The sequence below is a fragment of the Botryllus schlosseri genome, chromosome 11, assembly GCF_051294905.1.
Source record: "Botryllus schlosseri isolate E-star chromosome 11, Bs_hap1, whole genome shotgun sequence".
NCBI lineage: Eukaryota > Metazoa > Chordata > Ascidiacea > Stolidobranchia > Styelidae > Botryllus > Botryllus schlosseri.
Window position 1 is genome coordinate 20,567,736 of NC_137246.1, and position 27,795 is coordinate 20,595,530.

General features: G+C 40.3%; 1 protein-coding gene across 2 annotated transcripts; it reads right to left on the reverse strand.

The window, feature by feature from the left end:
* Positions 1 to 3,463: 3,463 nt before the first annotated feature.
* On the reverse strand, positions 3,464 to 27,795 carry LOC145450216 (uncharacterized). 2 transcript variants are annotated; one of them, XM_080328724.1, is made up of 10 exons: positions 27,333 to 27,795; positions 27,029 to 27,129; positions 20,576 to 20,656; positions 14,074 to 14,167; positions 13,785 to 13,873; positions 12,503 to 12,631; positions 8,932 to 9,092; positions 6,592 to 6,776; positions 4,078 to 4,223; positions 3,464 to 3,769 (listed from the first exon to the last, which is right to left on the reverse strand). In XM_080328724.1, exons 1-9 carry the CDS (start codon positions 27,454 to 27,456, stop codon positions 4,081 to 4,083), a joined length of 1,107 nt encoding a protein of 368 aa, XP_080184850.1. In that variant the 5' UTR covers positions 27,457 to 27,795; the 3' UTR covers positions 3,464 to 3,769; positions 4,078 to 4,080. The 2 variants fall into 2 exon arrangements, with proteins under 2 accessions (XP_080184850.1, XP_080184849.1); XM_080328723.1 differs by having other exon boundaries at positions 4,085 to 4,223; positions 27,333 to 27,793.

A 27,795-nucleotide genomic window follows, 5' to 3' on the forward strand; every position in this document is an offset into this window, starting at 1 on the left:
AGTGCGGTGTGAGTAAAGGGAGTCACGCTACCACTACCTAAATTGTAGCCTATTCTCTAATACTTTCGTGAAAACATACTTGTCACTCCATATTTACTTTGCGCGAAGCGCGATGAAAATTATGGACTTTACTTAACTTTTATGAAAATTAAATGTTAGTACTCCATGAAAACAGCCCCGAAATTACTCATATATCAGTTTCTCTTTCGAATTGTAGGATTATACTGCTTCTACTTGACAAACTGAAAATAGCGAAAAGTAAGTAAGTAGATGACAAAATATTACGAAGTAGAAGTAGCGAAAATGAGATTTACTTGAGTAAGTACCACAAGTAGTGAAAAACTACTTGAGTACTTCGAAAAAGTAGAAATACTTCGTTACTGACCACCTCTATGATTAATCAACACATCTATAAATCCATGATTTCAAGGATGTGTGGTATCGGGTGCGGATAATTTGCTAGTAATAAAGGTGGAAGGCGTGACAGCAACCTTGCTTTTTCAAATATACCGACGGACTATATTTTTCCGATGTTGACACCTAAATAACTTGAATGAAGGCATTGCATTTCTCGTATTATAAAAGAAAATATTATGTTGTACTGCTTAATGAGCAGTTATCAGCAGGCAATATTTTAAATGGGGTTCCAAGCCTCTAGCCCCCTCCCCCCCAGCATGGCCTGCATGACCTGTCGACGAAAACAACATATTATCTTAATGGAATCAATTACAAATTCAATTATACGTATTAATTCAGAACAACGCTTATATATTTCATGTAATTCCTCATGGCAAGCACGAAGTATCATGAAAGCCCTATATCGGTTGTTCGTTACTTATTGGGATTGATTGTGTCTCGAGATTAACTTTGGGAATCAGTTTAAGGTACAACTCTTTCCTCAAACTTCGAGCTTGATTGAGTACACGAAATGTCGAACGTCATCTGGATACATTCCGTTACAATGCGGATTTTCAAGAAGTATTTTTTCGTAGTAATCAAGTCCGTGCGGGATATGGCAGAAGGGGGCGGTTGTTGGCCGATTTGCTGATATTGAACCGCTATATGTGCACCAAAATCGCGAGTATAATTGCTAGGAAAAGTTATCTGGATTCCTATAGTCGTGGATGGCGCGAAAAAATTTTCGCCTGGAAAATTAATTTCGTCGATAATATTGGTTGTTTCATATTTATTGTCAAATATTTATCATAGCCTACGTGATCAGATTAACCGTCAAAGCTGATACAGGGACTGTCTTCAAAAATGTTGGCACAAAATTTATGATGATTCATCTTCCGCTTCTTTCTTGATCACTTTGTTGTGTGTTGTTATTTTTTGACCTCCCATCAGGATTGTAGGCATAGTCAACATATCTCAAAGACTTAGGAACCAATTCGTTGATTCAAATTACGTGTTGACGGCTGCCAACACACGCTAATTTCATTATGCGTGGAGGGCCGAATATTGTTTAACGGATTCATGCGACCGTGCGTCTGCAGATTGACCACCTCAGGCTTGTTGAAATAAGTATCAGTAAAGCTGCAACGCATTGGAAATGCTCACTACTAATCAGGGCTCGAGGTTACCGAACCGCCATCTAATACAGTGGTTCTCAAACTCGACCACCACCCCGAGACCCCGTGGCTACACCCCTGCAATTATATACCTACACTGCGCTATTGAGCTCTCGCGGTGGTCTTCATGAATCATTATAAACAGACATAGCAAGCTTAACGCATGTCAACTCCATCCTGTTCTATTCCGAAATGAACCAATTAGTCCAATACCGACGTTTAAATGATGAGGAGAAGCATCTGCATATGACATCGCAAAAGGAATGTAAATTACAAGTTGCGTACACTCCCGTACAGTTGATATGAACATTGAACGATGTTGCACACCTGGCCTACCTGTTCTGAAGCATAAACGTGTCTATTTAGTGTGATAGCCATAGTCATCGCTCCATTGTAATGCGGATCGGGTACACCCCTGTACACCCAGAGGTGGTCAAAGTATAGTCAAGAAAGCTACTCAAGTAGAAGTAGAAGTAGCGAAGGAAAAATCTACTCAAGTACGAGTAGAAGTACTTCTTCCATAAACAACCTAAAACTACTTGTTGTAGAAGTAGAATTGACTGACTTTAAATCTACTCATGTAAGTAGGTAGTTCGATCGTAATTCGTTGGCATTGATTGCATTGTCAAAAGCTGCAAATTGAGCTATGCGAAAGGTGCAGAGCTTGATTCATATTGATGCATACCAGGAGCTATCCAATTTTCGACAGCATAAGCGTTCGTACGCATGACGTAATGAAAATGATAGCATTGATATGGAAATGCGATACTAATCTTCTGTTTACTCGAGCAACACGTTTTAGAAAATATCATGGTATGGCACCCTCCATCATATTACAAGGCCCGTAGTTTAGTCGAAGAGCAACACGGAGAAGTTGTATCGCATACGGTGTAAACACTCAGCGCGATTAGTAAACGTGAATAAAAAATATGGTGGATCATAAAAATGTCATATTTTGTAGCTTTATTTCCGGAAATTAAAGGCATTACTACATTTGCTTTTATGCTTAAACATGTATGTTCCCCAGACAAAAGAACTGATACTAATTAGAACTCAAAGTATAATACTCGGAATTGAAAATGAAGTATATATTATATACTACTTCTAAATGCAGAAAAAGTATTTCATGTCTTTAGTCCAGAAAGTGTCAAAAGTTGTATGCTAAACAGGTCGAAAGCTAGACAATGTCAGAGCCCACTGTTCCACATTAGGACACGCCTGGTCTGCTAAACTACGATATGATAAGTAAATGCTAGATTGCGAAACATCAGTTTCAAACGTTATGATGGGTCATATATACTGTGAATAAATATTTCATATGAACGACGATGCGGTATGAACGGAACCACGCAACCCGCTACCTAAATTATATTCACCGATACTTTCGTGGAATCATATTGGTCACTCCATATCCACTGTGCGCGAAGCGCGACGAAAATTCTGGGCTTTACTCAAATTTTCTAAAAATTAAATGTTGATACCCCGTGAAAACAGCAACGAAATTCCTCAGGCTATCTTCCTGATTGGAGGATTAAACTACTTCTACTTGACAAACTGAAAGCAGCGAAAAGTAAGTAAGTAGATCACAAAATATTATGAAGTAGAAGTAGCAAAAATTAGTTCTACTTGAGTAAGTACTAGAAAAAGAGGAAAACTACTTGAGTAATTCAAAAAAGTAGAAGTACTTCGTTACTGACGACCTCTGTGTACACTCCATCTGAGTGGTACACCCTTTTAAAATGTTGACGTGTCAAAAAATTTGCCCTAGTTATCACTCTCACCAGGCTGCAAAATCCGCTAAATACTACGACTAAAGCTTACTACTACATCGTGAAATGTCGACGAAAACGACGTAGGCCTATTGTGTTTATTGAATCAGTTACAAAAGACCGTACATATTAATTCAGAACAACTCATATATATTTCACGTAATTCCTCATGGCAAGCACGAGGTATCATAAAAGTCCTATATCGGTTGCTCGTTACTTATTGGAATTGATTGTGTTTTAAGATAAACTTTGGGAATCAGTGTACGGTGCAGCTCTTTCAACAGACTTCATGCTTGATTTAGTACACGAAATGCCGAACGTCATCTGGATACATCCCGCTACAGTACGGAATTTCAAGAAGAAGTATTTTTTCGTAGTAATCAAGTCATTGTGAAATACAGCATACTGCGGCGGTTGTTGGTCGATTATCTGAAATTCAAGCATAACCTCACCAAGAAGCTACAGCTCTCCTACATAATAGTAATTTTACGTAGCATCACATCAAATATTACAAAATCGAAAGCAAAGACTGGGTTAGGAATCGTAACAGTGAAGAAGTCATCCAACATACGAACACCTCCTAATGCGGTGTCTTACAAAAAGCCTTGGAATATGCCGTGCTATAAGTCGGCAGTTACGGATTAAAAATGAAGAATATCGGCCTGGTGTAAATGACCACAGTAGTCGACAAACACCATGAATGCCTCAAAAACAAACAAACAAACCAACTAACTAACCTACTACCTGCATCCGTTTTCATCTGTACTCCATGGACAATCCGGAATCCCGTTGCAAATACGACTTTGATGAATGCATCTGTCGCCATAATAGCAGCGAGTTGTGGTATTTGGACATGGCCAGGGATGACGCTTCGGTAATTCATCTAAATGAGTAGGGAGACGTTGTTGAGCAGGTTTACGCTTGGAATGCTACCATTCGACGATGGGTGCGAAATAGTGTCGGGACCAAGGGGAATACCGATCCCGGGATTCCGGGCTTACAGGCTATTCTTTTGATCCCGATCACGGGATTAATCCCGATGAATTCCCGGATTTCTAGTGGTGAGCGTCGGCGCCATCAAAGCAGGAGGCCGGCGTTCTATTACAGCCGGCACTAGGTCGGCATCGCTCGGCATCTCCGTATATGTTCATTACATAGCATTGTGTGCGTGTCTTGGGCAGATGAAAATATAATCTGACAATCGACTATCGATGCGCTCGTGCTTTTGAGTCAATATTACAAAAATATTTGTTGTTTTTATAGCTTGTATGTGTTTGTGTATTTTACTACTTTGCTAATCCCGGGATTAGGAGTAAAAATCCCGAAACTCCCGACCCTGGAACTTCAAATTTGATCCGACTCACTGCGAAAGTAGTCCAGAGGTAACGAAGTACTTCTACTTTTTCGAAGAACTCAAGTATAGGCTATAGTTTGCCATTACTTGCATCACTTACTCAAGCAAATCTAATTCCCCGCTACTTTTACTTCTGTTTGGTAATATTTCGTGATTTACTAACATACTTGTCGCTATTGCCAGTGTGTCAAGTAGAAATTCCTCCAATTATAGAGAGAGAGAGGCTGAGGAATTTCGGGGCTATTTTGACGGAGTTCAAACAAGATTTTAATTCCAGCCCAGAATTTTCGTAGCACTTCGCGCAATGTCGATTTGGAGTGACGGATATATTTCCACGAAAGTATCCATGGGTATAATTTAGGTGGCGGTTTACGTGGTTCCGTTCACACCGCATTGTCGTAGGCTACATATGACATGCTTCATCGCAGTAAGTATGACTCATCAAAACGTTTGGAGCTACAGTTTCACTACCTAGCATCTATCTTATTATCGTAATCAAGCGGTACATGCCGTGTCCTGTCCCGAAAAAGTGGCCTTTAACCTTTTTGAGCGTTTGACCTGTTTTAGCAGACTACTGTTGAAACTTTCTGGACAAAAGACACATGCTTCCGCTTCACAAAATATAGTTTTTGTATATCTCTATCATTACGGAGTATCATTACTTGGAGGTAATTGATGTCAGTTCTTCCGTCTGGGGAACGTACATTTTGAAGTTTAAAACCAAGTGTATTAGTACTGCCACTATTTTTGGGATATTGAGAAGAGTGTAAAACGGGTTTCTATACTCGCTACCGATATTACGCCATTGACAAGTTTTATAGCAGTAGCAACACCGCAATCGCACGGATTTGGTTTTTATGATACAATAAACGTATGAAGTCAAGATTGACCCCGTACGCCTGCTAGAGTCACTAAATATTTACGAACGGAAAGCTGGATATTTCGAGCAAACTTTTGTAACAAAGCAAGAAAAAGTTTTTGAGATTGCCAAGGTGCTGTTGATGATGTTTTTTTAATGCTGCCAGCGTCATGCATAAAGTAGTCTGAAGTTGAAATGCAATAAATTTCATACAAAGAGATTATACTGAGTGAAACTTTTAATATATGAAAGAGGTTCAGAGTGCAGAACCTACGAAGGTTCGTTTGTGAACGTGAACCTCTAAACTTCGGAGGCACACACACAGAACGCGAACGTGAACCTCACGTTCACACCATCCCTAGTAAATACTTTCCAAAAACATGTTGTATGAGCCTACGGACAATTATCATCCGATATAGCCGACGTATATCGATATGGGATGGTTGGGACCCTCAAAATAGTCGATTCAACAGCAATAGTACAGATTTCGTCAAAGGAGCTATATGTATCCTATATTTTCAATTGTCAATGTCAACCCATTATGACGTCACAATTGAATATTCGAGACATCATGGCTTTAAAGTAACTCAATGAAAAATTAGTTTTAAATACGTTTTAAATGCAACCCTATGGATATATAAGAGAAGCACTAGAAAAATAATTTATTATGATATTCGAAATCGTAACAACTTCACTTATTAGGGCTGAACGAAATCGAGCATTATTTTGTTCGCTTACGAATCGATCAATATCAAGATTCCGTCGAATTTTCGAGTGCCACTCATCATGACGTCCCCAAATGTCTAATTACCAGTTCAAGAATATATATATGTCCTTATGAGCGTGAGTACAAAAATATTTATGCTACATGTTTGAAGTGTAGCGATACGCTACGATCTAAACGATAATTCTCCCCAATTTCAATATTTGTAAATCATTTGCATCTAAGATGATAAGTCACAATCCGTACAAATATCCTCGCAGAGAGCATTAGATTGCTTTTCAAAACTGATGAGAGGAAATAATGCAACAACCCACCAATACACTCGACAACAGCCAGTGTGTTACTTGGGCACCCTCTGGTAGACCAAATTCCACCTCCAATGCAATCAGTCAGCGCCCATTCGCCGCCTTTGCAATTCACATTATTCATGAATACGTATTGCCCGCTTATGGCGAATGGCTGCTGCGGCCACGAGCTTGTGGACCATGCGACTCCTCTCCTGTGAATGTTTTTTTAAGTGAACCTTGTGTTCATGGAAAGAGAGCTGAAAGAATTTGGTTACTTTACCATGTAAACCAGGGGTGAGCAAACTACGGCCCCGACAATATTTTTGTGGTCCGCGAAGGCATCGAGAAACGCAATTGAATTATTGATACAAATGCGTAGTAAGAAATTGACTACTATGGAACGACTAAAATAATAATAACTTTTTCTTAATATATTTTATCATGATATAGATTAAGTTATAATATTAATATTGCATTTTCTGATTTAATTGTTAGCACGATGGACCGACCTTGGCGTCTATGCATTTTGAAACGCTTCGGTTGCTAAACGTCCAAGTATATCACAAATGAAATCACTTCGTTCCGATGACAACTGTGATTTTAGATTAGAACTTTTAGTGTAAAATGCTTAAGACAACAGTAAATTATGTTTATGTCGTCCTCACAAAAGACCATGAAAAGCGCGAGTTTAACACAGCAAGCCCTTTGCTGAAACGTATTTAAATGTAACATGCTGGTTATGGAGCTGTCTGCAAGTGTGTTCTGAAGCTTACCCGAACGCAGAATCCACATATCTATAAGCCGATCGGTGTCCACTTATTCAAATTTCCATCAATAATCATCACAACCTATACTTTCATCCTCAACTCAGAGGAATTGATTGAGAATGGCCAGCTTGTAAAATCTAGTTTATGCTCCCGCACATGTGCGTTATCATGAAATCAACATCCGAAATTATTGTAATTTTGATCGGAAGAAAAAGTACGAAATACGAGAGCGACAAATCATCGTATCTCATCCTGCAAATTGCTTCGCTTGATTCATAAGTCGCCGTTATGTCGCCGTGAAGCCGTCCTAGACTGAAAGCCTATATAGGAATACGAACTATCCATCCAAGTATAGCTAATTATGTTAATGGTTATCGAATATAACTATAATATAAATGAACATTAAAGGAATCCGGAAAGTAAGAATACAGATCGGGACGTTAATGAATTTTAAAATGTTAGCGCAAGGACTACTACCATGCCTTCTAGTGAGCTATATGAAATAAGCCTTAGCCTACTTAATATAGAACAAAGGAAATGGTGTCATAGTACCAAGATACTATATTGCCGAGTGTAGCCTACACTCTTGGGGCAAAAGAGTGAGTATTGCGACCCAAAAGGCCGAAAAGGGTGGTACACTACAACATAACCTAACTCTGAATTATACCGCTGCTATAAATCCTACGTGCCACGCTCTTATCTTCTTACATTCCTGCATGCATGCATAATTTGGATTAAAATATTGGACTCGATTTATACCGCGGTATAAGCCTGAAGTAGATTATGATTTCGTGTGATATTGGTGTATATTCACACCCGTATATCAGGGGTGGTATACGGGTGGAACTACACTTTTTTCGCTCTGAATATTATTTGTTGAAACGAGATTTTATATGACTATTATTCAGATTTTCGGAGGAAATACTTTCATCATTGAAAAATGAGCCAAACGTAGCTATATGTTTACAGATACGAAAACGCCAATGCGGAACCGCTATAACTAGTTTACATAAAGATATAATTCATATATTTATGATCGCACTGCTCTACGTGTTACTTCCCAACCTATATAGGTCCCCGGAATTGGGAAGAGAAACCCGACTTGAGATTTATTAATAATTATAACCCAATTCCATAACGTCGGTGTTTACAGTTAAATATCTTGTATTCCTCATACGATGGGCTAACACCTGATTACGACTACAGAAAAGGGAGCACAGAAATTTGCCAACTTATGCCGTCGTTAGAGCTACTTTTTTTAACGGTTCTTTACTGTATTCAACCAGACAGGCGGACATTCGTAGTATTTCTGCTAATTGCATTGTTCGTGAATAAAGGTGTTGCGACTTGTGTATTATTATCTATAATAAAGTATTCGAGTGAAAAGCAACGATACGAGGTGACATTTTGGAATCAGTAGACTGTCCGGCCCGCGGGTGACTTGAAGGTTTGAATCCGGCCCACGACGCAATTTGAGTTTGGCACCCTGATTCACAGCATGCTTTAAAAATAGACAAGAGTTTCTCCCACTTAAAACGGAATTACAACTATTTCAGTACAAATTTTGAAAGAAACATTGATATCAATGAATTTCTCTCACCAAAAACCGAGATATTTACACACTACTTCTGCATTTCCATGGCTCCAGCTATCCCCGCAAATAGTGTCCCATTGTCGCAGTTCGTAGTTGTACATCTGCACAATACCAAGCGAACATGGTATGTTTTCTCCGTTTTGAAGACAGTGGAGTTTCAGATCACCCTGAAATATATGATACAAGGTAAAATTCATCATTATTTCACGACCTGGATGTGCGAGTGCAACTGACGTTCACCAATAGTACACTAATGTTGATTTTGCCAGATCGAAATTTGAATCAATGTTTTATCTATGACGTTCCTTTGATATATATTATTGTCACACTCGACTGATATAATAACAAACAGCTATTTGCAACAACCAAAGGTACATAACTTTTTTTTGTTCACAATAAATAATTTGCTTTTCTCTCTATCCTAAAGTCGCAAAACCACAGATTGGTTGGTTATACTACGCAAACTATTCGGTAGTACATTGTGGTCCAACAATTTCTAACTTGAATACGGTCTTGATTATACTTCCATCCGGTGTATCTGAATAATTAAATAACCCAGCAATGAATTACATTTAGCATATTACAAATAATCGCGGTAATTTTCCAAGAAAAGTTGTGTGTGCATAATGGGTCTATATTCTGGGGGGGCTTCCGTAATTTTTGTTAACCGAACACTAGACGTTGATAAGCTAGACTCGACATGTCATCGGATTGTTACATCCCTCCAATTCAATAGACAAAACAATCTACTTTAATTGCGGAAAGCGATGAGGTATCAAATGTTTGCCCTTACATCAAAACATCCAGAAGATAAGAGATATATTTAAAAATGTCCATTTGCACAACAGCGGTATATCGTACAAGCAATAAGTTTCTAGAATCGAGGTATTGAATAACGTGAAAGTGTTTTCCAGTGTCAAGTCATTATATTGAATAAAGCTTATATTGCAACATCCTGATCAATTTGCATTCATTGGTCACAAACTGCATGCCACTACGCGAAATAATTCTTTTGTACTCAAACACGAAAGCATAGGCTACTTGTCATCAATCGTTTTCATCGAGCATGAAACTCAAGAAACTTATTTACTTACTACGACACGAATTCTGATTCTTTCCTTTGCAAATAGGTACTAATTATTTTTTTAATAACACTTTATCAATTTCATCGAGTTGTGTTTACGATATTAGTGTGTGTAAGTGTGTGTGTGTGTGTGTGTCATACTTACGGTCCCGTATTAAAATTGCCTCGAATTGAATAAATGCGAGAATGGTTGAAATGTTTTGAATATATTTACATGTGGTCTTCCTTGCGATTCTAATCGAAGCATGCAGCATGGACTAACTGTAGCTCATCTCTCTCTACTCGGTGATCGAAATACATGCATTCACATTTGAACAACGATCTTGTTTCGTCACGTGAAAAAATCTGCACTGTCGCAATAAAATAAATCAATACTCTACATAAGATGTGTAAATCCTTTTCTCATTCATAATAGTACACTAGCAGGTACTCTAACCGGTATCAAGCGGTTGGAGAAGACCCATGCTTGTGCTAACCTTCTGTAGAGTAACATACTACATTTCTCCGTGGGTATATTAAAAAAAAACATTTTCTTTTGGAGATCGGACAACCACACTAGACAATTTCATATCTGCTGTATTGACGACAGTTTCAGATTGATTTCAAAGAACAGTGACAAAAATATTCACCGAGAACTATTCCGATATCTTTGTGTAATCGCATATTCACTTGTTCTAGGCTGCATCGCATCAAAATCCTCGGTTACTCACATACAATAACAATGTGTTGTTGTACACCGGCATGTATGTTTTAGAACTTGAGAATAATACAGGTTTCGATATGTCTGTAATGCCTGGGTTCGTGCTTTAGATTTTCCAGAATCGAAAAGTCTAGATAAACTTTGGTAACTTTGGTAACTGGTTGGTACATGGATAACGTTGTTCGGAAAATGGATGAATTTATGATCCCCATCGTGCTAACAATGCCGCGTTGTATGCTTGTGAGTTTTCTCACACAGGTTCACTATAATGTGTCACTCATCATTAGTCAATACATATCGCTCCATTCAGTTGAAATCGGATATTAGAAAGTGTGTAACCGGATCCGGATATTCACTGTGAATCATTGAACCAGCGACAATAAACAATTAAACATGTTAGAGCCCATGTTTTGTCTTCATGAAAAAATACAATGCGTATTCCATCCACACTTCCCCCATACCAAGTATTCGTGTATATGAGGTGTATAAACATCGGGGAACAAGGCGGGCTTCGATCTACAGACATTGTCATTTTGATGCAGATCGGATGCCATCAAGCAAATTCCGTATAATGTCATAGTAAGACCCAACTCACCCATTGCATCAATTCTAATATTGCAGGGTTGAATGAGTCCGAGTCTCGCGCTATTACAGACTGCTACCCCGTTCGCTGATTTACTCGATGACTTCATCAGTCATCACATGACCCTATCTGATGACACGACGAACTTTCTCCCCGACTACTGGTTGTAGTTGTTGTGGTTGCTTGTGGTATTCATGGTGTTTGTCGACTACTATGATGGTCATTTACACATGGCAGATATTTTTGATTTTTATTCCGTAACTGTCGACTTCTAGCCCGGCCCTCTTCTAGACACCGCTTACGCGGATGAGGTGGCGAGGAGCATAGATAAACCTCCAACACTTAGGTATAGGAATCCGGAAGTCGACCTCGGTCGGACTCGAACCCGCAACCCATTGGTGTTGCAGCCGCGGATTATACCACTGCGCTATCTCGCCACCCCGACTATAGAAACTCTATTCATATTGATGGATTTGCAATAATATTATCTTGATATCAAGGTGGTAAATCAACATATTCGGATATGATTCAACTTCACTTGTAGCGCGAGTTTCATTTCAAGTTGACAAAGTAACACATTGATTGAATATTCTAATGATTCTTATGACACAACTCAAGTTAACCCTGTTCTAGAAGTTTGAGAACATAAATAGCGAGCGTGTGAATAATCGAAACGGATCTGAAAATTGGTCAAGACAAGTATAGGGTGCGGGGTCATCACCACGGGCTTTCTGGCAGGTCACCCCCGCATTCCTAAGAGACCCTGCTAGTGTGCCATCGATTACATATAATGCTAACAGTTGCAGGACCAGTGTCGAATCTCCAGAGTATGAAATTGCCATGCCTTGAGGTATATAAACTGCCATGCGTCAATAATCCACTTGGTAGTTTTCTATGTATTTGTATTTGTATTTGTATGCGTGATAAAAATCACAGGTAAGGTTGCCCTAAGAAAATTAATATTTGTCAGGAAGTTTCAGCCGAACAGCGCAAGATTCGACATAATGCCAGCAGTTCAAATATGAAAATACGTCAAAAAAGCCACTTGGTAGTTTTGGTAGTTCTAGTGATAAAGAGCCGCAATCAAAGGCTAGAAAAGTCGCATGCGGCTCGCGGGCCACAGTTTGCACACCCTTGTAATTTATCATACAATATTCTGACGCTATTAATCTGAAAACTCAGTATTATTGGGAAATCGCCAGCAACGTACCGTGAAACTGCCTCCTCCTTCCCAAGGCGGCGACCCTCGGTTGCTTACTTCTTCCATGACTGAAGCTCTGGTTTTGACAGGCAATTTGCGAACTCTACGAGACGGTGGGTAGTAATCGGGCTGACGGGTCTAAAATACGAGACGTATACGTGTTGGTCCGCAAATATTCACTTATTCAGCGACGAGTGACGACCCGGCACCGTAACGAAGCACATGCAATCGCGATGTCGCCACATTCTGGCTGTGCTAGAGCATCCACTACATTTCGAGCGAAGCAAAAGCTCATAAGCAATACAAACAAATGATACAGAGCCACTGCATGAAGATAATATACAATCCGAATAGAGGCAGTTAGCGGTAAACACATGGAGCGCTGTAGCGCATGAGGCAATTGACAGGCAAAATATGAATGAAGGATACATATTTAAGAACACCACAAAAACTCCATCAGTACTTCTCGATGTATCTGCGAAGCGTTGTTCTATTCCGTTCGCACCGGCTCGCCCGAATAGCGGCGCCTCATCATGGTCATTGCTATCGACAACAGTAGCACTAAAACGGCGATCTCCCCCACGAAAGTCCGTCTCAAATATCTAGTCACACTGGCACAGCAGTTTACTATTGTTTGAGCCAGGGCCGAAACAGTACTTCATCAGCCCCCAAACGTCAGTCTTAGGCCCCCAGTAGGATCGCAAGCCAAACTACGAAGTGCAAACTGGGCCTCATCCAATTGTTAACGCGTAATATAAACGTATAAACCAGAGTTACCATACGTCCTCTTTTTAGAAGATTTGCTTCGCCCCCCAGACCCCCCTTGGTTATACGCTGTTTACCGCTACTTATCATCTGTCTTAAGCGTCGGTTTATTAGGTCAACTATTCCCGTCTAGACGCGCGGAGCGCAAAAACATTCAAAATTCGTGATTGAATCGGTAAATATGATCGGGAATTGGATATATATTGTTATCAATTTTTATCCTATCTCTGCCCACGTAATCAGATTTACCGGTAGAGCTGATTGAGGTATGTTTGAAAAGGTATAGGACCCCTCAATAATAATTAAACATCTTCGGGCGTATACCCGTTCGCAGGAACGAAACAGCACTTGGCCAGCCCCCCAATAAAACTTTGGTTTTGGGCACCCATAGGGTGATAAACCGACCCCCCCGTCACGCTGTTCGCTTTTGTTAGGAAATAATTGCCAGTTTAGGGAGCCAGCGCGATTTTTCACGATTTTAGTGCAAACAAAAACATTCCTTAGTAATGAAAAAAATGCCACAAACCGGAGAATTCATGAATGTCGAAGGTAGTTGTGACGAATGGGTTCGTCGACTCACCCCAGACTGGGTTGGAGAGGGTCGAGTGGCGCCGGCTGAAAGAAACGTTGCAATGACTCATGTCGTTGGGACGAAATTCAACGAAGTAGTTGTCGGACAAAATTCCAGTTGAAATCGAATAATAGGTTTAGAATGGAAGGCATGTTATTTAACCGGCATTCTTTCTCCTCTGGCGTAATAGATCGCCCTATTTTCGACGATTTCAGGTCTAGAACGTTGCAAAAATGCGTCATACCTTGGCTGTCGTGCCCCGGATTTTGCCTTGTGTTCTGCTGGGCATTAGCTCTGGTTGTTACAGGTGATCCGCCAGACTGTCCGCTGTTACGTGGCTGAAGGTGGTATAAAATATGATGCGTATGTCCTCAACTCAAGTAGTCATCAGTGATGAGCATCGGACGGATTCGGACCGGATTTTACGCTATTTGGTACAGTCGGCTCAGATTCGGATTTCATCGCAGATTTTATTTTGGATATTTTCGGATAGCTGTACATTTTGTACAACTTTGCTTAGGAAATTTTTGCATAGTTTTTACCCGACGCAGGCTTAGCCAAATTTTACGCCAAATTTTAAAAGGATTTGTCCTTTTTCAATATATTGAAAGTGTCGTCGGAGAACGCCTCGATGTCCTCTATTTCTTTAAAAAGTGTCATAAAATGCATTCAAAAACTAGACCGCGACGTAGCGAACATCAGAGTTTCGTAAAAATCGGGTGAAACGGAGGTCGAGTAAAAGTGTTGATCTTTGGTCAAAAACTTAAAATTAACCATTTTCTTTTCCTGTTTAAAAAAAGTTTTAAATTTTTTTAAAAATCGTCCTTATTTTCACATTTCAAAATATGTTAACCCTATACCAGATGCGATTTCTGATTTGATGTCAGATGACAAAATCGTCAACTCGGCAATTAAAACCGACAGTGTACCCCTGCACTCTAAAGTCGGTCGGTCAAAGGTCAAAGCAAACATATCAGCCAACTCTAGGCTTAGCCTTAGTAAACGATACGCCCTAAATGTGTTTTAGCTCCGCAGATTCTTCGGAAAAGTAATGATATTCGGATATTTTCGGATTCTGGACGATATTTGTGAGATTAGGATGGATATTTTGATCAGACTGTTTGGATTCAGATGGTAGCTTCTCGGAGAATCGAGCTGTCGGATGGATTCCCATTCACAGAAATCAATATCCGCTCATCACTAGTAGACATATTTTCAGTGAAGACTGACGACCCGGCACCGAAGCACATGCGATGTCGTCACATTTTAGGGGCGCTATAGAGATATATCACAGCATGTCCCACTCAAGACAAGCGCGAGCTCATAAGAAACACAAATATAGTATAGGTTACTAACCTACGTAAGTAAACATGGAATTTTCATATTCATTGTTCGAAAATATGGCACGAAAGGAGAGGTTAGGCACAATCAGGCCAAGTCTCACCTGTGACGGCGCAACTTTTCATAAATAGTGTGGAATATAATTTAGAGATGGTGTGAACGTGAGGTTCACGTTCGCGTTCTGTGTGTGAACCTCCGAAAATTTGAGGTTCGCGTTCACAACAGAACCTTGGTAGGTTCTGCACTGTGAACCTTTTTCATATATTGCAATTTTCACTTCATTATAACATCTTTGGTTCACATTTATTGACTTTCAACTGCGGGCCACGCTATGCATGGAGCAGGCAGCATAAACATTCAACACTAAACGAGCATGCCCTTGACAATCTCAAAAAATTTACTTGTATTGTTACAAAAGTTTGCTCGAAATATCCAGCTTTCCGTTTGTGCATATTTAGTGTCTCTGTGCTGTGAGCTTGACCCGCAATCACATGACATCAAGAGCGAAATACACTGTATTTTGTCAGCGAATGATCCATATTCAACCAATCAATGAGATTGATATCCTTTTCTGATGTAGAAATCTAGCAGGCGTACGGGGTCAATCCTGACTACATATGTATACTGTACAGTGGCGGCTCGTGACAATATCGGGTGGTGGGGCAAGGGCTGCGAGCGACTTTTATCAACATGACGTCACAATGGCGTTTTCCAACGTAAAAAAGTAACTTTATGATGGTCACATGAATTTCCCGACAACAGTGATTTTAACGTAGGTGCCGCGAGAGGTTTGCCGGTGAGCCGTGACTTGAAGTGTGGTAACAAATGTTTTATTCATTTATTTTTAATCAAAGGATTATTTTACAAAATGTACGTGAACTAAGAATCGTCCCTATGCCACGAATCAAGTATCAGGTCATCCTTAGTAGCATGCGTTTTGATTTCATGGTAGAGTTATAGATTACGCAAATCGATAGACCCTAAAATCCGACCGTCACCCCAAATTCGAAATCCGGATCCAGTCCGGCCAGGTAAAAAAACATTGAAATCCTGCTCCTGCTCCTGAACCGGACTGTGGCCATCTCTGGTTACGACCAGGTGATAATAGGCAACCAAAGCGGAGGCACCCGGCGTACGATTGGATCAATAGACTGGACAACTTCTAGACCTCTCATTTTCGCTCTAAAGGCAACTGCGTAAACTACGTACGGAATAAAGATTCAATACGATTCATGTTCGCACTTGACTTGACCTGACTAATTCCAATGACTAGAACTCGAGAGATTGCGTAAGCCTAACTGGAAAGGTCAACGAGTTCGGACACATACGCAATTGTAATCTCATAGATTGGGCCTGTCATATTGAATCCAGAACATCAATTTGAATGGTCTTTGAAGAACTAAGGACAGCAGCCTCGGAACTTCGGTCTCGGAACAACGTAGGACATTTTGGCCTTGAAACTGGAGACTGTGACACAACACATACGGCTTACTGTCTATAAGTCTGCTGCGAAATCGCCGTTGGAAAATATATTAATATATAAATACATGAATAAAAGCCGTAACTTAGTATACTGTTACAAGAAATCATCGAGAAGTAGCATACGCAATCTCATAACCCATTCCGGTATGGTACACTGTCAAAATCAATGCAAACAGACGAACACCGAACTTTGAGTAAAATAGATCGAGGAATAGGCTGATCGAATGATCAGCTGTTAGCCGACATCGAAAATGAAATAGCTATCGCAATTGACAGGGGATTGTAAGCAAATGGTTTGAAGGCCACAATTTCACAGTGAAATGGACATTGGCGAACATAAAATTATGCGAATACTTGAATGCAAACCGAGAATCTTGGTTAGCTGTTTCATGCGATCATCGAGATATACCATTGGAAATATCATCACCGATCTCGTTATGGAACGCAGACTATAGATTAGCACAGACCGACACCGGCTTTTGCGTGAGATCCGCAATGACGTAGGTAGGCTAAGTATCAGATCAGCGCGCATCTCTACCATACTCGACCTCGAAAACGAAATAACTGCCTCAATCATTGAGTGTCAACTTTAAGACTTGGCACCGCGTTCGATACTAAAATCAAGACATACCGTGTGAAAGCTCATGACAGATCTAGGTATGGAACATCGTTAAAATCAATAGAGACCAATAACGGCTTTTGCGTAAATTTGTTGGCGATAAATGAAGAGTCAGCTCTTACTCGACTTTGGAAACGAAATGACCACCCACATAGTTCAGTGACAAACTTAAAACTTGTTACACCGGTCGATACTAACACTTACCGTGCCAAATGTCATGACCGATCTCGGTATAGAACATCGTCAAAATCAATGGAGACCAATACCGGCTTTTGAGTAAAATCCGTTTGCTGTACTATGTACATGATAGATCAGCACACACTGAACTTCGGAAACGGAATTACTACCATTATCTTTAAGTAGCAAGCCTGAAACTTGGAGCAGTGTTAAATACTACCTTCACGACATATCATACCAAGTTTCAAGAATTATCATGGTGCGAAACACCGTCAAAATCGACCTATACCAGCAAAGGTCGACTCAACGCATATTACGGTAACCGAGTTCAGATATAGATACGATTGTTACATCACACCTTAGGGGCGAGTAGGCATATTTGCCCCGGTTGCTCGGCCATTTTACGAATAGGAGAGAGTAAATCACCGTTTCTTTATTGTGCGCGGCTTTGAGAGAATAGATAGTGAAAGCTTGTTATGAGCGCTACCGGGGCAAGCCCCGGCTAGGCATTCACAAAGCGAAAACACAGAAGAGAATTCGATTTTCGCAGAGACTTCGCTATGTATGGGCGTTTGCAAGCGAAAGCACAAGAAGAACGCGGGTTTCGCTGTGATCTCGGTATATATTGATTGCTGTGCGTCTATAAATGGTTAAATTGTTATTGAACAGAATTTTAGGTGGGGCAATGCCCCAGTTGCCCTATAGGACAAGCCGCCACTGATACTGTATCATAAAAACCAAATCCGTGCGACTGGGGTGTTGGCTATACTCGTGTATAACTTGTTAATGGGGTAATATCGGTAGCAAGTATAGAAACTCATATTACACTCTGCTCAATATCTATGTGGCAATACTCTACGCCGAATACATTGTCCGATCAGGTCGAAATTGTTGGCAAAGCGACGCAAGATACTGATTTTATGGGATTATAATATCATTTGATTGCCTCAGTTGATACATTTGGCGACATTTAAAACGTCAATATGTACTTAAGTACTGAGCTATTATGAGGCCCCGAGTCGTCGCTCGGTATCGTGTACAGTAGATTAATATAGGCAATCACCTAATTGAAATATGGGGTTGAAAATAGCAATATGACGTCACGTGACGTCATGAGGTTCACGTTCGTGTTCACACAGAACCTTTCAAAAAGGTTCACGTTCACACGAACCTGAACCTTTCAGAGGTTCACACCATCCCTAGAATATATAATCACTGATATTAATCAAATGTAATTGCTACGCCGATTACGCAAATCTGAATATTGATCGACTTCCAAAGTATTAAGCGTAGCATACCGTTGCGCTACACGCTTACATTCTACGGCGATGCTAGAGTGGTGTGAACGAGAGGGTTGCGTTCGCGTGCTGTGTGTGTACCACGGAAATTTAGAGGTTCGCGTTCACAAACAAACCTTGGTAGATTCTGCACTGTGAACCTTTTTCACATTTATTGGAATTTATTGGAATCAATGAAATTGATATCGTTGTCTGATGTAAAAAATCTAGCAGGCGTACGAGGTCAATATTGATGTTATATGTTTATTGTATCATAATACCGGAATCTGTGCGATTGGGGTGTTGGCTACTGCTGTATAACTTGTTTAGTGGTGATGTCGGCAGCAAGTACAGAAATTCATTTTGATATTGGTCACAGAAGAATAGCTTGCTTTGAACAACAACAACAACAACAACAATGATGTGTTCCAATTAAAATCAATTTGAGCATTTCAAAATGCTTTACTCAATCTTCTTCTGAATCAGCTCGCGGGCCGCAAAATATGACCCGTGGGCCGCGTGTTGGTGACCCCTGATTTAGTACAAAGATACGAACGTTACTGGAAATAGCACATTTCCATAGTCATGATCATCCCACAACATTGTCACCAAGAGCAATGAAACCAATGTTGTCAACCACTGTGCAAGTGTCGTGTGCCGCGAACTATTTTTAGTAATGGTTGGCAAAGAGCCATATCTTATACCCAAAAGAGCCATATATGGCTCGCGAGCCATAGGTTCCCCACCGCTGGTGTACTGTATATACCGTAGCCGTGCGTTGTTTACTGCCGTTCGCGACTCCGTGTACTTGTCATGATTACGTCACAACGACAAAATTCATTCTATATTTCGAACTGGGTCAACCTCATTGACTGGCATTCGCCCCTGAAGAGATCTATCCAGTCGAAAAGCTTCTAGTGGAATAAATTTTGCTACCTGAACGTATTGTCTGCTGCAATATATTCATATTGAAATGAACCCGAATATTTTCGACGGACACTCGTTAGGGGTATTCGTCAGCAACTAGTAGAGAATGGAAAATACCATCGTATGTCAACAATCGTATCACAAAAGTGATTCGAGTCGAGTCAAGTCATACGAAAACGTTGACTCGAGTCATCCCAACATTGTCAGTCAATAATGGTCATCAATGCTAAGCCGGCCTATTACGGCCGGCCATGAAATTTGGTTATGGCCGGCCATGAAATTCACTCATGACAGGCCATGAAAATGAATTTTCAATTGCTGCCAAGGAAGTTTCATATTTGTCATAACGAAACTCCATCGCCGGCCACAAAATTCCCTGACCGCCCAGACGTCCATGGGATATCACGTCTTATGATCGGCTACAAAAACTACGTGGTCAGGAAGTGACCAACTTTTATCAAGTATATAGCGCAAAATTCTAAGGAATGATTTCTTAAACATCCTATTAACTATTTCCAGTATGGCTGCATCCTCTTTGATTTGTATAACAAAGTACTATAGGTGATGGCTTTTTCACATCTCAAGTTATCTTATATGACTGGGCTCTCAAGCCAGATGTTCGGCAACCCCAGCCAAGCACGACAGCTCGACAGCTCGTACAAACAGAAACAGGTTGCTTCTAGTTTTTTGACGTCAAGTTTTATTGAGATAGCTTAGTTAGTATGAGGGCTGTGTTATCGCTTTGCTTCACTTTTAGGTGATACAACGAAACCTTTCGAGTATCTCATACCATAATAATTGAAAAAAACTTGTGCATAAAGGCAACTTCATACTCTAACTTTTGCTCAAATTAAATGCAAATTTTTCACGATTTTAGTGCAGCAAAAACTTTCCTTAGTAATCACAGAAAAAATGCTACAAACCTTAGAGTACATGAAGTTCGGAGGTAGTTGTGGCCGCGGATTTTGCTTTGTGTTCTGCTCGGACTGTCCGCTATTACGTGGCTGAAGGTGGTATAAAATATGATGAGTATATCCTCAACTCAAGTAGTCATCAGTGATGAGCATCGGACGGATTCGGACCGGATTTTACGCTATTTGGTACAGTCGGCTCAAATTCGGATTTCATCGCAGATTTTATTTTGGATATTTTCGGATAGCTGTATAACTTTGCTTCGGATATTTTTGTATAGTTTTTACCCGATGCAGGCTTAGCCTACCATACGCCAAATTTTAAAAGGATTTGTCCCTTTTTCAATATATTGAAAGTGTCCTCGGAGATCGCCTCAATGTCCTCTATTTCTTAGAAAAGTGTCATAAAATGCAATCAAAAACTAAACTGCAACGTAGCAAACGTCAGAGTTTCGTAAAAATCGGGTAAAACGAAGGCCGAGTCAAAGTGTTTATCTTTGGTCGAAAACTTAAAGTTAACCATTTTTTCCGGTATTACAGCTGTCCGAGATTTTAAAAAGCGTTCTTATTTTCAGATCTCAAAATATGGTAACCCTACCAGATGTGATTTCTGATTTGATGTCAGATGAAAAAATCGCGAATTCGACAATTAAGACGGACAGTGTAACGCTTGTGATAGGATTGGCAGCACTTTAAAGTAGGTCGGTCAAAGATCCAAGCAAACATATCAGCCAACTCTAGGCTTAGCTTTAGTAAACGATACGCCCTAAATGTGTCTTAGCTCCGCAGATTCTTCGGAAAAGTAATAATATTCGAATATTTTCGGATTCTGTACGATATTTTTGAGATTAGCATGAATATTTTGATCAGACTGTTTGGATTCAGATGGTAGTTTCTTGTAGAATCGAGCTGTCGGATGGATTCCCATTCTCAGGAATCAATATCCGCTCATCACTAGTAGACATATTTTCAGTGAAGACTGACGACCCAGCACCGAAGCACATGCGATGTTGTCACATTTTAGGGGCGCTATAGAGATATATCACAGCATGTCCCACTCAAGACAAGCGCGAGCTCATAAGAAACACAAATATAGTATAGGTTACTAACCTACGTAAGTAAACATGGAATTTTCATATTCATTGTTCGAAAATATGGCACGAAAGGAGAGGTTAGGCACAATCGGGCCAAGTCTCACCTGTGACGGCGCAACTTTTCATAAATAGTGTGGAATATATAATCACTGATATTAATCAAATGTAATTGTTACGCCGATTACGAAAATCTGAATATTGATCGACTTCCAAAGTATTAAGCGTAGCATACCGTTGCGCCACACGCGTACATTCTACGGCGGTGCTAGAGTGGTGTGAACGAGAGGGTTGCGTTCGCGTGCTGTGTGTGTACCTCGGAAATTTAGAGGTTCGCGTTCACAAACAAACCGTGGTAGATTCTGCACTGTGAACCTTTTTCACATTTATTGGAATTTATTGCAATCAATGAAATTGATAACGTTGTCTGATGTAAAAAATCTAGCAGGCGTACGAGGTCAATATTGATGTTATATGTTTATTGTATCATAACAACGGAATCTGTGCGATTGGGGTGTTGGCTACTGCTGTATAACTTGTTTAGTGCGGTGATGTCGGCAGCAAGTACAGAAATTCATTTTGATATTGGTCACAGAAGAATAGCTTGCTTTGAACAACAACAACAACAACAACAACAATAATGTGTTCCAATTAAAATCAATTTGAGCATTTCAAAATGCTTTACTCAATCTTCTTCTGAATCAGCTCGCGGGCCGCAAAATATGACCCGTGGGTCGCGTGTTGGTGACCCCTGATTTAGTACAAAGATACGAACGTTACTGGAAATAGCACATTTCCGTACTCATGATCATCCCACAACATTGTCATCAAGAGCAATGAAACCAATGTTGTTAACCACTGCGCAAGTGTCGTGTGCCCCGAACTATTTTTAGTAATGGTTGGCAAAGAGCCATATCTTATACCCAAAAGAGCCATATATGGCTCGCGAGCCATATAGGTTCCCGACCGCTGGTGTACTGTATATACCGTAGCCGTGCGTTGTTTACTGCCGTTCGCGACTCTGTGTACTTGTCATGATTACGTCACAACGACAAAATTCATTCTATATTTCGATCTGGGTCAACCTCATTGACTGGCATTCGCCCCTGAAGAGATCTATCCAGTCGAAAATCTTCTAGTGGAATAAATTTTGCTACCTGAACGTATTGTTTGCTGCAATATATTCATATTGAAATGAACCCGAATATTTTCGACGGACACTCGTTAGGGGTATTCGTCAGCAACTAGTAGAGAATGGAAAATAACATCGTATGTCAACAATCGTATCACAAAAGTGATTCGAGTCGAGTCAAGTCATACGAAAACGTTGACTCGAGTCATCCCAACATTGTCAGACAGTAATGGTCATCAATGCTAAGCCGGCCTATTACGGCCGGCCATGAAATTTGGTTATGGCCGGCCATGAAATTCACTCATGACAGGCCATGAAAATGAATTTTCAATTGCTGCCAAGGAAGTTTCATATTTGTCATAACGAAACTCCATCGCCGGCCACAAAATTCCCTGACCGCCCAGACGTCCATGGGATATCACGTCTTATGATCGGCTACAAAAACTACGTGGTCAGGAAGTGACCAACTTTTATCAAGTATATTGCGCAAAATTCTAAGGAATGATTTCTTAAACATCCTATTAACTATTTCCAGTGTAGCTGCATCCTCTTTGATTTGCATAACAAAGTACTATAGGTGATGGCTTTTTCACATCTCTAGTTATCTTATATGACTGGGCTCTCAAGCCAGATGTTCGGCAACCCCAGCCAAGCACGACAGCTCGACAGCTCGTACAAACAGAAACAGGTTGCTTCTAGTTTTTTGACGTCAAGTTTTTTCGAGATAGCTTAGTTAGTATGAGGGCTGTGTTATCGCTTTGCTTCACTTTTAGGTGATACAACGAAACCTTTCGAGTATCTCATACCATAATAATTGAAAAAAACTTGTGCATAAAGGCAACTTCATACTCTAACTTTTGCTCAAATTAAATGCAAATTTTTCACGATTTTAGTGCAGCAAAAACTTTCCTTAGTAATCACAGAAAAAATGCTACAAACCTTAGAGTACATGTAGTTCGGAGGTAGTTGTGGCCGCGGATTTTTCTTTGTGTTCTGCTCGGACTGTCCGCTATTACGAGGCTGAAGGTGGTATAAAATATGATGAGTATATCCTCAACTCAAGTAGTCATCAGTGATGAGCATCGGACGGATTCGGACCGGATTTTACGCTATTTGGTACAGTCGGCTCAAATTCGGATTTCATCGCAGATTTTATTTTGGATATTTTCGGATAGCTGTATAACTTTGCTTCGGATATTTTTGTATAGTTTTTACCCGATGCAGGCTTAGCCTACCATACGCCAAATTTTAAAAGGATTTGTCCTTTTTTCAATATATTGAAAGTGTCCTCTGAGATCGCCTCAATGTCCTCTATTTCTTAGAAAAGTGTCATAAAATGCAATCAAAAACTAAACTGCAACGTAGCAAACGTCAGAGTTTCGTAAAAATCGGGTAAAACGAAGGCCGAGTCAAAGTGTTTATCTTTGGTCGAAAACTTAAAGTTAACCATTTTTTCCGGTATTACAGCTGTCCGAGATTTTAAAAAGCGTTCTTATTTTCAGATCTCAAAATATGGTAACCCTACCAGATGTGATTTCTGATTTGATGTCAGATGAAAAAATCGTGAATTCGACAATTAAGACGGACAGTGTAACACTTGTGATAGGATTGGCAGCACTCTAAAGTCGGTCGGTCAAAGGTCCAAGCAAACATATCAGCCAACTCTAGGCTTAGCCTTAGTAAACGATACGCCCTAAATGTGTTTTAGCTCCGCAGATTCTTCGGAAAAGTAATAATATTCGGATATTTTCGGATTCTGTACGATATTTTTGAGATTAGCATGAATATTTTGATCAGACTGTTTGGATTCAGATAGTAGTTTCTTGGAGAATCGAGCTGTTGGATGGATTCCCATTCTCAGGAATCAATATCCGCTCATCACTAGTAGACATATTTTCAGTGAAGACTGACGACCCAGCACCGAAGCACATGCGATGTTGTCACATTTTAGGGGCGCTATAGAGATATATCACAGCATGTCCCACTCAAGACAAGCGCGAGCTCATAAGAAACATAAATATAGTATAGGTTACTAACCTACGTAAGTAAACATGGAATTTTCATATTCATTGTTCGAAAATATGGCACGAAAGGAGAGGTTAGGCACAATCAGGCCAAGTCTCACCTGTGACGGCGCATTTTCAAGTCAATTACAATATTTATGGGGTGGGGGCCCTATGGTACCATAGTCAAATCAAGCAAAATAGATGGACCAACTAATCGCTTTAGCAACAGAAACTCGCCTACATATATATAGGCTGTAAATCATATAGTTATCTGTGGTGTTTTATCGCTATTACGAGGTATTTGAAAGTCAAAATGTCGAGTTGCGGGTAATATGTATGTGGCATTAGTTTTGTAAGTTTAGGCGTAAATCAAAATATGATTTTATGCCAATATTTGAGTTGATGTAATCAATTTTATTCTTGAGGGTCGCGACGAAACATTCTTCATTGACTTGCTGTAGCTTAGCTTATAGTACACAACATAACAAGTTAACAAATTTGAGTTTTTGAGTGTGTGTCTCATAGGTCCCATGGTCGTGTGCCTTTGGACCCACCGGGTGGGGACCGATGACACGTTCTAGCAACAAATTTTGAACGTTCATAAATATTTTTTGAAAAGGCGGATATTCGTGTAAATGTATGCGATAGGTAGAGCCTGTATCGAAGTGTTGCGACAGCAAAAGATCTGCTATTCTCGGCTGAAGATTTGAGGGCCAGAGATCATTTTGCAATTTTTGATCCATCGGTACCACATCTCCCCTACTTGTCATGATTACGTCACAACGACAAAATTCATTCTATATTTCGAACTGGGTCAACCTCATTGACTCGCATTCGCTCCTGAAGAGATCTATCCAGTCGAAAAGCTTCGAGTGGAATAAAATTTGCTACCTGAACGTATTGTTTGCTGCAATATATTCATATTGAAATGAACCCGAATATTTTCGACGGACACTCGTTAGGGGTATTCGTCAGCAACTAGTAGAGAATGGAAAATAACATCGTATGTCAACAATCGTATCACAAAAGTGATTCGAGTCGAGTCAAGTCATACGAAAACGTTGACTCGAGTCATCCCAACATTGTCAGACAGTAATGGTCATCAATGCCAAGCCGGCCTATTACGGCCGGCCATGAAATTCACTCATGACAGGCCATGAAAATGAATTTTCAATTGCTGCCAAGGAAGTTTCATATTTGTCATAACTAGGCTTACCATATTCTGGAAATCTAAAAGGGGGACACTTTTTCCGAAATCTGAGGCTTGCAAAACCGGAGAAAAATTCTCAAAAACCGGTGAATTTTTCCCACTTTGTGATCGGTTGATTAAAAAAAAAAAAAAAAAAAAGGTCTTTTTTCCGCTCATAGCTCAAAATACCGTTTTTCTCTCCGCATTGCTAGGTGGATGACTAAAAAAAAAAAAAAAAAGGTCATCTTTTCGCTCAGAGCTGAAATCACCGTTTTTCACTCCGAAATACGCGCCGGAGCGTCACTTCTGTGCTAATTTACGGCATATCACTCGCAATTTGCTCTAAATCTGACCTAAATTTCTTACGCCCTTAAAAAGCGGGACGCTTTGCTGACTGGGCGGGACGCCGGGACAAGACGTTAAAAAGCGGGACTGTCCCGCCTAAAGCGGGACGTATGGTAAGCCTAGTCATAACGAAACTCCATCGCCGGCCACAAAATTCCCTGACCGCCCAGACGTCCATGGGATATCACGTCTCATGATCGGCTACAAAAACTACGTGGTCAGGAAGTGACCAACTTTTATCAAGTATATTGGGCAAAATTCCAAGGAATGATTTCTTAAACATGCTATTAACTATTTCCAGTATGGCTGCATCCTCTTTGATTTGCATAACAAAGTACTATAGGTGATGGCTTTTTCACATCTCAAGTTATCTTATATGACTGGGCTCTCAAGCCAGATGTTCGGCAACCCCAGCCAAGCACGACAGCTCGACAGCTCGTACAAACAGAAACAGGTTGCTTCTAGTTTTTTGACGTCAAGTTTTATTGAGATAGCTTAGTTAGTATGAGGGCTGTGTTATCGCTTTGCTTCTCTGTTAGGTGATACAACGACACCTTTTGAGTATCTCATACCGTAATAATTGAAAAAATTGTGCATAAAGGCAACTTCATACTGTAACTTTTCCTCAAATTAAATGCAGATTTTTCACGATTTTAGTGCAAACAAAAACATTCCTTAGTAATCAAAAAAATTGCTACAAACCCGAGAATACACGAATTTGTTTCGTGGCGTCGAAGATCGTTGTGTCGAATGGATTCGTTGACTCCCCCCATACTGGGTTTGAGAGGGTCGAGTGGCGCCGGCTGAAAGAAACGTTGCAAAGACTCATGTCGTTCGCACGAAATTCACCGAAGTAGTTGTCGGACAAAATTCCAGATGAAATCGAACAGTACGTTTTTAACGGAGGGGATGCTATCTATTCACCCGGCATGCTGTTTGATCTTGCGGAACAGATCTCCATACTTTGAAGATTTTAAGTCTAGCTCATTGCGAAAATGCTTCATACCTGGGGGGCGGTATTTTATCTTCAAAGCGCTGAGGCGTGGTCTTCTCAAAGAACGAGAGGCAGCTATTTCAGCCGCTGCAATAATTCCCAGTATCAAAAACGTTAATATCCATTTATTCAGCATTTCAGTTGGAGTAGATGTCGTGCCAGTCGGCCGTCAAGTCGATTTTTATAGCTCGTTCTGAAACTTATAAAACGAAAGAACATACTCACCATCTGACCCGTGTAAGCGCAAAGCGGTAGCGGTATCATATAAAATGCCTATAAGAAGTGAGCCGTGCGACAAGTCGACTGATACGGAATCATAATGAAGAATATCGGCCTGGTGTGAATGGCCATCAACACCCTGAATGCCACAAACAACAACAGCCTGTTATATGACCTATCTCTCAGTGGTCGACAGTCTGATGGTTGGTTCACTTTTGCAAGTTGAGTGAAGGTTAAAAATTATATAAGCTACCAA